We start from the raw sequence: 12,497 nt of genomic DNA, 5'->3' as shown, positions 1-12,497 counted from the left end.
ACCACAAACTTCAGTGTAACAAAATTTTGCCTCATGCCTAATCCACACAGATGCATACTCAATAGATAATACCCTCACAGAGATTCAGTAGATGGCAAAAATTATTACTGATAAAAATAGACTATAACTGTTTACTTGACACTAAATAAGCTACTGCCAGTGCCTTTTTATATTGCTCTGCTGTACATGGCGCTCTACATCACCTCAATTTGAACCAATAGAACAAGTTACCACTGCACTTGTAAAAACAGGAAAGAGAAACAAATACAACAGGACTCATCAAATATGTCACAAGAAAGCAGCTGTAGATTTTCAAACAAATGGTACATCAGCAAAAAAAATAAAGAATATTATTTTTAATAATAATAATAATATTACACACACATAACCTTAAAATGTACACTAAACCAAAATTTCAAGACTTGTTTGAAAAAAAAAATTTATAGCAAATACCAAAATAGCATATGCATCTAACATTCTATATAAAATTCATGTTGAGCATTCACTTAATCCATTCATTCACTTTCAACAACATATAGCAGCTAAATAAAATGGCTGGTGCAAACCTCTGGAATACTCAATTCATCGTAATGTTCATAGCATCCATCTGCATTTTCTCCACTAGTCCAGTCTCCATACACTAGGTCTGTCTGACTCCAAAACAATAAGTCAGTGTTATTGAAATCTGTGAAGAGCTCATCTTCTGAGATGTAAATATATAGGTCCTGCATGAAAAAAAAAATCATAATGAATATTACATGAAAAAACAGCTGTAATTTATTACAACAAAATTGTGAGTTTTTCATAAAGGTAGATTAAAATATTTAGATAAAAACATAATGCAGTTAATAGAAAGCAAAAAAGGCAAAGTGTAAATTATATGCATTAAAAAATAACTTGGATCCTGATTCAGATCCTTGTACTTTTAATGTAAGTTGAAATCAAGCTGTTTTCCAAAGATGACACTCTTCTAGTCTGACAAAACAAAACCTTATTTTACTTGTGTTTTGTAACCAAAAACAAACAATAAGGGGATTTGTTTGCTACAACAATACAACACTGCAGCTAAGTACAGTAGTCAAATCCGATCACAAGCTAGAGGCAAAAAACTTCCTACCCAAACAAAAAAACCTCCTACCGGTGTCACCACATTTCTCTTGAGCAATGTGCATGTTATTCAACAGAAATATTTCATCAGTCTCTCAGAAGGCATATAAAGAGCTTTAAAATGGAATGCTCACTGGGAATTTCTGTTTTCAGCAGAACACATCAAGGTTACTGCAGTATATAAACTATTTTGCTAGAGATTAATCTATTCAGAAGGAAAAATAAAACATGCCCTGCTTTGAAGATCAAGAAGTTCCAGCAGAGATAGTGATGTGGCTGGGAATCGCTCAATTACCACTCTGATCAATTGGGATATATAGGGAAGGAGGTTGGGTTGGTTCTTTGTACAGATCTTTGTTGGAGCAAATTTAGCAGTGATCAAAATATTATGGCCAAAAAGACATGTCCTCGTTATATAAAATATATATATTGTACCATGATTTAAAAAAATATTGAACAGAAATCTAAACAAGCATTTACGCAGGGTTAATCTAAGAAGCAGTAGTGCACACTTTTGAAGCTATGACAATTTTTCTGATCAGTGTACCATCTGTTTTTGCAGAATATTTTACCTAACAAAACAACCTTATTTGCTTCAGGTTTTAACAATATTTCAAATAGCTGCTGTCACTACTATGTAACACAAAATTACTACCTCTTAATCTCTTTTTTATTAATTTGCTGAATATTCAGGTTAATTTGTTATTCTGGAAGGCCCATATATTTATTTCTCAACATGATTTAATGATTAAAACAAGTACTTCTCCATTATATTTTGTCTATAAATTCATAGTTATCTAAATGATGCAAGTTATTGCTGAAAATATGATTACTATTAATTTTTTTTTTTTTTTTTATAAAACGTTTGCTTAAATGCCTACACTTTCTTAAATGCCAAAAAGCAAAACATGTGCTGTTCAGCTTCATCATGGGGTATTGGTGATACTTTTTTTAATCTAAGCTCTTTTAAACATCCTGTATAAATTACTTGTTGCTCTGGAGAATAACCTAGAAATATGTCTACCGAGATACAGAAATAATTGACCTACAATTGTTCCATTTGTAAGCTGTGTTTTCTTCCGAATTCAAAAATGTCTGAGAATGCCTTAACATCTTTTCCAACACATGCAACAATCAGACATTCCTAACACAGTGTAGTAACAATAATCTGAGTAAGTAATGCCAAAATGAATAAGTGTCTTATCTCAATGTAAAACAGATACACTTTGATTTAATAGGCCAGTTGATTGATCTTGATAACCACCTCTGAATTATTTCAATCTGGTTTTCACCCCAAACAGCACTGAAACTGCACACCAATGACCTCCTCTACATGGTACAATCAAGGTTATTGCCATCCTCAATTTCCATGAGCTCGGTGCAGCAATTGATACTACTGTACTGTATATCATTTCAGTTAATTGAGGTACAACTTGCTAGCATTAGTGTTCACTGTACTGTGGATTGGTGGACAAAGTTTGTTCAAAACCAGTCAGAGAGCTCAGTAGTTTACTGTGGTGTACCACAGGATTCTGTATTGGGACCACTCCTCTCTATTATTTACCAGGCTTTCTCTTGGTAATATCTTTTGTCACAATACTCATTTTTATTATTATGCTGATATGTACCTATACGTGTCCACAAAATCTACTTTCATTCTCCCCCAATACACCTACTGCAAGTCTTGATGACAATACATGGATGACAAACAACTTCTTAAATTTAATTGCATTATAATAGAGTTGCTTCTTATTGGTTCTAAATTCGCACTGGCCAATACATGCAACTAATTTTTCCATTGCTGCATTCACTTACACCCATTTCTACACAGGCCAAGAACCATGGAATCACTCTGGATAACACTCCTTTGCAATTCACATTACGAGTTGTTCCTTGAAGTGCTTTCTTTTTTTATTTCTCTCTATTTGCGAAAAATGTGCAGGTTTTCCCTTGCCTTAATGCAACAAGGAAATTCTAGTCAATGCCTTGGTTTCACCACACATTGAATAACGAAATACTTTTTTGGCTTGCACTCTCAATAAACTTTATCATCAACTTCAACTCATCCAGAACTCTCCAGCACCGATTATTGCATGTTCCATGTTTACTGAATATACCATTCATACTCATTCAGCTTCACTGGCTTCCTGTGTCCAATCGGATAACTTTACAATTTTACTGTTAATATTTAAAGTCCTTCATAATCTTCCTCCAATCTATCTTGTAGATCTGCTTTAGACTTAAATTTCCCCCCAAACCCAATGATCAACAGCAAGTTTTTTTTTTTCCTCTCTCATACTATATAACCTTAGTACTACTGGTACCAATTTCTTCTCATATGCTGCACCCAAACTCTGGAACCGACTTCCTCCTCTCACTCCATCACAAGATTCTATTATCAAATTCAAAGCTGCAGTTACAACTCATCTCTATGTTGGGCCATAGATTTTGAATTGTTTCATTTATTTTTATTCCTAATACTAGCCGATTACCCAGTGGCTTCACTCACTGAGTGTAAGGGGAAAAAAAATAAAACGCAGTATTTATAAAATAAGTTTGTTAATTACCAATTTTATTTTCAGCAAATAAAGAGCATTTACAATACGTACAACTTTAAGTGATTGGCCTTGTACTCTATTTATTGTAATTGCAAATGCAAGGTGGACCGGAAATTGTAGCCTTTTGAATTCAAATGGTATGTCCCCAGGGATGAGCATGATACATGGTATGAAGACACTATTCCCTCTACCGGCATTTGTCAAGATTGTCGCCTCAATGACATTTGGCATAAAATGTAAGCGCTAGTTACGCGGCTTCTGGTCATACGCACGTAGTGTATTATAATATGTTTTGAGGTCATACGTAATTTCCGTTTCGCATTGTGGTCATACGTAATTTCCATTTCAAACGCGAAGAGAATTTTACATATTTAGATTACATTACTGTTGCTTCTATGCTTCGTAAGGTGACCTTGAGTGTCATAGGCACAATCAAATAAAATGTATTATGATGAATGGTTAGAATGATGCACAATTATAGTAGAGCCTACTTAAAAATCCATCTTTGACACAGCTAAGAACGTCGGTGGTCCACTTACTAGTATCATTATTATTACTTATTATCCAAAGTGACTCATATTTTAGAGACATGAAGTGACTTGCTTATGATCACTGTGTCCCACAACAACAAAGTCCAATGTTCAAAGCTTTCCCTACTACACCACACTGCCTGCCTAATTAGTTATATGATCTGCACTAAACTGTTGAATTGTTCACAATAACCTTGTATTTCACAAAAAAGACCTAGTTTTTTAATTAAGGATTTCATAATAAATGCAGAACACTAGAATCTAGAGAATTGTGCATACACACTCAAAGACTTCTTACGTCAGAAGATTCTTAACAGCAAATAAAACAAATTACAATTATATAGGAAAGATACGTATACAGTTAACCACATTAATAGTTACTCTTTGTGCTTTGGGAGTTTAAGGGCTAGGCATTTCTAAACCCCAGTACCAGTAAAAGGCTCTCAAGAGCCACATTTAAAAGTACTGCATGGCCATAAATACATTTGTGAATCAAGGAAACAAAGCAAGGAGTAATTGAGTAGTGGAATACAATCTTCAAGCATTTTATTAATCTGAGTGAGAATTCAGTCTGGAAGTGTAGATAAAGATATGGATATTTTCTTATTTAATGCATAATTTGAAATCAATAACCTATTACTTAAAAATTAGGAGATAATACATGTTCTGACTAAAGTCAGGTAATCAAGCTTGAGTCAGGTTTTGTATCCTTGAAGAGCAGAGTGTAGTGTATATATTTTGATGTAATGAACACAGCTGTGAAATGTTTGTTAAATTCAAATGTCTATATAATAGTATGTGTATAAAACCAAACCTACAATGCACTCTGTCACCTGTATTCGTGTGAAAGATAAATTTAACTATAAGTTACATATAATGCATTAAAATAAATTACCACCCACCCATTCTACTAGGAAAAAATATGGTTTATCTGGAAGAGGAATCACTTTTCCATATTTATTGCTTGTCAATTTTCTTGTGATGTTAGCAAGCTCACAGAACATTTCATCTCTGCCCTCAGTGTATTATCAATGCAAGAACACTGCTAAACATATTTCAAAACAGCATCTTCCAGTGTATGTTCCTTTGCCTTTTTCATGGGTTATATGGAGCATTCATTTCATGGCACATATTAAATAAAAATTTCTTAACTTTACTTTGTGAATATCTGACACTGTTTCTTCGAACAGTAATTCTCAAAATCACACAATGATACCTTCAATTCTAATTCTTCACCCACTTTTAATTTTAGTTCTACACAGAAAATTTGTCTGTGACTATATTAAGAAAATTAACACAATGTAATTCAAATTTAATTTACAAAGAAATTACCTATGCAAGACACAGCAATTAATTCTGCAGTCTGAATGAGGAGTTATATACATATTGACAGTTTAAATGGAAGAACAGACCTGTAAGCCATATAATTTGGGCCATTTAATCTAAAACCCATTAAAAAGAGGGTTTACTGAATTGCAGTAAATGAGCAACAACACATATGGAAGTTCGGAGGAAATCAGACTTGCTCAGGATGGATGAACATCTGATTATACAAATGCAACTCTTGATTATATGGCATCTAATGCAGTTTATCTGAGGTGCGTGTCCCCAGAGATGATCAATCTTACTGAATAACGAACAATGGAGGTAAAGCATGAGCAACTTGTGTGTTTGCCGAAGACCTTCGCTATTTGGCATTTAATGTATGAGTTTAAAGTATTTCATTGTTGGGCTCCTCCCCATCGTCCACTTCGGAACAAACTGTCAATAACAGGAACATTGATCCCACATATTTTACTTGTCACATAACGTATGTGTAAATGTAAAAACAAAAAAAATGAACACAGTCACAACAAACTAATTTCAACTAATAGGTTAATCTATTAGTTTAAAATCTATAAAAAGAGCACAAAATGTGATGTGGTTAATTTTCAAAAAAAAAAAATAATGAACAGTAGGTAAAATTAAGTGTTTTCCAAGGCTCATAGAAGCCCCCAAGACCAGGGCTACATCTTCCACATGTATAGAGCATGCTATGCCGTTATTGCTCTCTCCAGTCACGGTTTGGGGAGTCAACAGTAGAGAGTTGGCAGGCATTAACGAAAAGGACACTAATTGTACCACAGCAACCAGCCACTGGCAAACACACCATACTTTGCCATTGGACACATGCAAGAGCTAGACTAGATAAGCATAATGTGTAATCTCAGGCCACTTGGCTACAAGGGCCGCAAGAAGTTCCTGATGGCTGATTGCAGAACACCCAGACATTTAGCATTAATAACCCTTATCAACAGGTATGGTTGGGATTCAAGAGGCTGGGAGTGTGAATAGGGATGATCCTTCTATCCACTGCACCTATAATACCAGGTATTCTTGTAATGATCTGAAAGCTAATTTTAATGTCATGCAAGGCATTATTATTCACTTATCTGGATGATGCCTTTATCGAAGATGATTTACAATATTTGACACACAACTGGTTGCATTTCTTTTGTTTCTCCAACTGGATCACAGGCAGGTGAAGTGACCTTCTCATAGCTACATAGTATCAGTAGCAGGATTTAAGCTCACATCAGGTTTTCTTTAGTGCATAGCACAATACTAATCTGATTCCTGTGTATACCGATTTGGACACAGCAGCCTTCCATAGGCCATAATCATTACGTATGGTCAGAAGGACTGATGATATAGAAACAGAGAGCTGTCCGTAGGACTGAGGGCAAAAATTATAGTGTGTTCCTGTTTCCAATTCGATCTGCACTAGAACAAGGAGGGTTATTATTTCAATAGCCTGTATTTATCTATTAATTGTTGGTTACTGTGATGGTTCAATCTACTCACAAAATAGTATTTAGACCAGCAAGGTGGCTTTATGGAAGCTGCTATCTCAAATAGTGTCTCCTGTTTAGCTGCACAATACACAATTGTCGTTGCTGGTTCTGAGGAGCGATTCACTGTCTGACTTTAACCTCCTTAGTGTTGCATTTTGTTCCCAAAAAAAAAAAAACATAAAAAGCACTGCAACTTTTTTTTGACATGAAAAATTACATTTTTATTGAATCTGAAAAGTATAATATTGATACAAATAGTAATGATGAATAAAAATATGAAATGAACAATAACAAAAAGTAGTAATAATACTACTACTACTACTGATGCCAAAACAGTATATAATCTCAGAATGAGTCCTTCGTGTGGTAAATCTTAAAAGTAAGGTGAAAGAAACAATCCAACGACACAGTTGGTACAATATTAGCGTGTTCTTTTTGTATTTTCTTTCCAGTTAAGAGTTTTTGACAGGTATGACTTGGATTCTGTTTTTTTCCCCGTTGGAAGTATATATTCAATAAAACGTATACCAATAAGCAGCTCTGGACTGATCCATGATGTGCTGGGTTGACTGCGTCTCTGTAGCAGTAGTATGGACAGTTGATGTGCATCAATGATTTATTTTATAAACTGGCATGTAATGATTACGAGATACAGTTTCACCAGATTTTTGTTTGTATAACGCATTGCAAATGCACTGTTCCACTAGATGACGAAATATCTGTTTGTTGTATTTCTTTTGTTTCCTCACCATAACGGGATAGAAAGTCAATTCTTCATCTGCACAATGTACACCACCCACCGTGCTATTGTAGTCAACCACAGCACAAGGCCTCGTAACCTGCATGTTGCCTTTTACATGTACAGTGAATGTAGCTGCTTTATGTACAGTGCTAAGACAACAAACATCTGTCTTTCCATTTCAGCGCAAGCACTTCACCCTTTTGCCAAGCTACTAGCGCACCTCACTGTAATTTAGCTCTGCCAAAGTCTTCAGGCATGCCACGACAGTTGGGGCTCATTGTTCCATATGCATTAGTCTTTCTTCGAAGCAAGATGTGAAACAGCTCTGGCAATGTATAAAAATTGTCCATGGTTACACAGTAACCTTGATCCAGCAGAGCGTCTATCGAAGTCAGCATTGATAATGCAGTAACGACGTATTGATTGTATTTTGGAGCAAACATTGTTCCTTTTCCTGTGTACAGAACTGAATTCCAAAAGTATCCGGTTTTAGATTCACAAAGCTTGTAAACTTTATGCCAAGTCTTCTTCTTTTTGATGCTTACATCATGGTCCGGAATGTAAACACTCCGAAATTTTGCTACAAAGGCCTGGTATATGTCCCAAATTTTCTTCAGTTTGGGTGCTGGATGGGTATTCTCACCAAAGTCTTCAATGATGGTAAAGTGCAGATATTTCATAAGAAGTGAAAACCTGCACTCGGACATAATTTCTCCAAAGAATGGCAGTAGTAACGACACGTTTACGGCCCAAGTCATTCTCGGTTGTAACACTTGCGTAAAACGCATCTGTACAGTTGCTCGAGTGACACTCAGGACTAATGTCTTTAGCACAGTCTTCGCAGCCCCATTAACATTTGGGTCTAAAGCTAAGGAGGTTAATGTATGTGACAGGATACACAGACAGTTTAATGGATAGCTCATTATGTACTAAAATTGTCTGCAGGTGTTAAAGCTAAAGAGACCCTTTTCTGCTAGTTTATGCCCTACATTATAATTTTAAATTTATATTGCAACATATTACGTTGTCCATGAGCATCAGTGTGTTTTATGTTTCACTTTGGGTGACCTCTGAGTCTCTGTGATAGAATCGCATGCAAGACTTTAAAAAAAAGAGTGGTGTTAAAATAACGACTGGGTTGGACCACTGATTAATTTACAAACAAGATTAAGTATTAGTTTAGTTACAAAGGCTTTCTTGAAACAATTGTTAATTAACTAATGACCTTAACTACAAGGTAACAAAAGTGTTTCACATTATGAAGCTTTCCAGAAACAAACCACGTCCAAGACCTAGAACATTCTAAAACTCACCTAATCAGTTGTGATATGAACTAAAAAAATATTTAAACCACCAGTAGGAGACCAGGGACAGAATAAATAGTACATTTATTCCCACTTCATCACTAATGCACACACTCGCAAAAAATGTAGAAATAAATGTTAACATTTAAGTATTTGGAAAATAAAATTGAGAAGGCTTTCATAATGAATGAAAAGAGCTAACACAAAAATAAATTTGCCAAATAAAGACACAAAGACAATGCTCATTACAACATTAATACTACGATATTTCAACAGCGATATTTTAACGCAAGTATTGGCGTATAATTGCTAAAGTTCTAATTTATAGTTTCAAAGGTTCTGCACAACCAATTTGGTACTGTGATTAAAAATCAGCACTGCATCATATCTGTGCCATTGTTTAAGATTCTATATCTAAAGAATACCCATGTTAAAATACCAAAATATTCATTTCATATACAATTTTTTAAAATTCTATCATAGCTTTCTACCATACTTGGTAGATGTGGAAACCTACACAAACAAGGCTTCCTTTGCTACTTTTAAAAGTATTCCAATAAATTTACCAAAACCAACACACCATAAAAAATTAATTATATCACCATGCAATGGATTATAATAAAGTTAATTTCATCACAAAATACAAGAAATAAGCCATGGGATTAGAATTGGTCAAATGAAAGTATTTGGAGTTTACAATGTAATGTACAGATACTAATAAATACTCTTAACATTTCTGAGATTAAAGCCAAAAGGAGGCTAAGCATGTTTTACATTAAGTGCCGAGAGGAAGGTTATAAAAAAAAAAAAGAGAGAGAAATTGACAATATTTTAGGTGTCTTAAAATTGATCCAATTGTTTAGAAATGCAAAATATAAATTACATTCTGGAGTTATGCTGATGGGATTTGTATTTTTATTTTGGCATTTGTTATTTATAGACAGTGGAGCTTGGTGAAATACCAAGTTTAAAAAAAGGCCCCGTCTCCTGGATTTTCACTAAAATAAATAACTCTTTAAAAGTGTAGCGCTGCAATTATTTTTTTATTGTTGTACTATCAATCTAACACTAGCAAACTTCTACGGCAAGATATGTAGTACTTATGCAAAAATATGTCATTGTCTGAGTGTAACATTCTCTGACCCCAGAAACTGAGAATAAGAACTGCAGAAAAATTACCATAAGTGTGTCCTTAGGAAAAAGATTTCGGCTAGGGACTCGTGGTGCAGTCGCGGTACTACTTTGGTCTGGAGTTGTAGGTCCTCGACGAAACCAACTGCTGATGGCCCAGATGATGAAAATTCTGCTCATTAAGAAGATAAATAAATAGAAGCACACTATTTTCAGATATCAAAAAGTTAATCTCAGTAACATGCATTTAACCAATTACCCAAATCTGCTACTTACGTCTAGAGTGTGATAGAAATGATCAAGTTATAAAGCAGCATGAAACACTATGTCTTATGCCAAGCATCACTCAGAAAAAAGAATAGTCAGGAAAGTTCAAAATGGATTGTGTTAAACTGTATAATATGATGAATGGCACCAGAGCTCTATTTGTAACATGCACAAAACTGATTCAAGAAAGAAAGCCTTGCTTATGTCAAGAAATCGAAAACTTAATCCATTATCAAAAAAGACAAATGTTAATTTAAGTAAATCAAGCTTCTGTTAACAGGAATTCTTTGACACATAAATAATGCAAAGTCTTAAAACTTTGAAAAATCTCACTGACTTAATGAAGAAAATAATTCAAGTTAATATATTAGAAAAAAAGAATAAATTATGAAGTGCAAGGTTAAAAAACAAAACCACTACCTGAAGAGAATGCCCTTGATAACCTGCCAGGCATTTGGTGGTTGTTGAGGAGGTGGCTGTTGCTGCTGTTGATCAGGTGCAGTCTGTATCGTCTGATCTGCTCCAGCAGCTCCATTGTGACTAACCTTTATTTAAAAAAAAAATAAATAAAAAATAAAACCCACAGGATTAAAACCAGCTGAACATCCAAACAAAAAACTGAAGTACAAACTCTTATTTCTTAAATTTAAATAAAAAAAAAAATGCCTATAAAAAGTATTCAACCCAGTATACAACACTGAATCTCTGTGGATTAGTATTGGCTTTTTTGACATTGATCAATAGAAAAAAAGACTCTTTAATATGAAAGTGAAAACATCTATCTGCAAAGTGGTCTAAATTAATTACAAATGTAAAGCACAAAATAAACTGCATAAGCATTAACTTTTCTTGACATGAGTACTTAGGAGATTGTTACCGATGCAGACGTGGCACCGTGTATCCAAAGTAGTGAATTTGGATGAAAGGTTGGTTATATCAGGGCTAGAATGAAGAATGAACGGCTGAATATGATGTAACAGATCAAAGTTCAAGACAGACCTGCAAAAATTTTTGCAGTGTTTGGTTCATCATGCAGGCCCTCCACTCACAAGAATATTACGCTCACCCTTCCTTTACCAGTTCTGTTCTCTCCACCTCCAGCCCTTTAAGCCAGTAACAACAAGCACAACTCTTTTTCCATCAGCAAAGTGCTTTGCGATAAGAGTTCATCTGCAAACCTCAAGTGGGTTTTCATGCATCTTTTACTGAGAAGAGGCTTCAGTCTGACCACTCTGTCATATAGCCCAGATAGGTGGAGTGTTGCAGACACATTTGTCCTTCTGGAAGTTTCTCTCAAACCATGCAATCTCTCTACTGTTTATTAACCCAAGTTACCATGGGGCCTTGATCAGCTTTCTTTCTAAGTCATATACACACCCTCGCCTTGGCCAGGTGGCAGGATGCGACTGAAGAGTTGTGGCTTTTCAGGAATTCTTCCTTTTAATAATTATGGGGGCAACTGTACTCTTGGGAAACTTCAACTCTGTAGAAATTTTTTGTAGCCTTCACTAAATCTATGCCTAGAAACAGTCCAGGTTCTAAGCCCTGCAGGCAATTCCATTCATCTCATTGCTTAGTTTTTGCTCGGATACACAATGACTGCAGGATGAAATATGGAAAGTTGTGCGTATGTATATAAAATAAATAAATAAAATGTTTTTAATCTATTTGCAAAAATGTTCAAAATCCTGTTTTCACATTGTCATTCTGTGGTATTGATTATTGCTTGATGAGGGAAACACAAATGAATGTAAAACATTTTTAGAATAAGGCTGAAATAAAATGTGAAAAAACTGAAGGTACCTGAATACTTTGTGAATACACTGCATATTCCAGTGAAAAGTCACTGGGAGATTAAGAAAGTTAGGCAGTTTTTTTTTCCTCTTAAATTCTCTGAACTACAAACAGAAAAGGAAAAAAAACATGTTTACTCAGTTCCATATTTAAGATGTTGCTGATGAATGGGTGTGCGTGCATTCTCAACAGAAAGATTTCTGGAGGTCCAAATACCTAATGATTTCCCA

The 12,497-nt window shown here is 34.8% G+C and overlaps 1 protein-coding gene across 1 annotated transcript in view; it reads right to left on the bottom strand.

Moving 5' to 3' along the window:
- The window catches only part of clptm1 (CLPTM1 regulator of GABA type A receptor forward trafficking), a 59,080-nt gene that overhangs the window by 24,944 nt on the left and 21,639 nt on the right, over nucleotides 1-12,497 (bottom strand). Inside the window, exons 2-4 of the mRNA XM_039768084.1 lie at nucleotides 10,894-11,018; nucleotides 10,255-10,378; nucleotides 567-725 (exon numbers count right to left, since the gene is read on the bottom strand). Coding sequence (XP_039624018.1) covers nucleotides 567-725; nucleotides 10,255-10,378; nucleotides 10,894-11,018 — 408 coding nt within the window. The remainder of the gene's footprint in view (nucleotides 1-566; nucleotides 726-10,254; nucleotides 10,379-10,893; nucleotides 11,019-12,497) is intronic.

Source organism: Polypterus senegalus, chromosome 11 (assembly GCF_016835505.1).
Source record: "Polypterus senegalus isolate Bchr_013 chromosome 11, ASM1683550v1, whole genome shotgun sequence".
NCBI classification, from domain to species: Eukaryota; Metazoa; Chordata; class Cladistia; order Polypteriformes; family Polypteridae; genus Polypterus; species Polypterus senegalus.
This window is presented reverse-complemented; position numbering and strand designations above follow the sequence as displayed.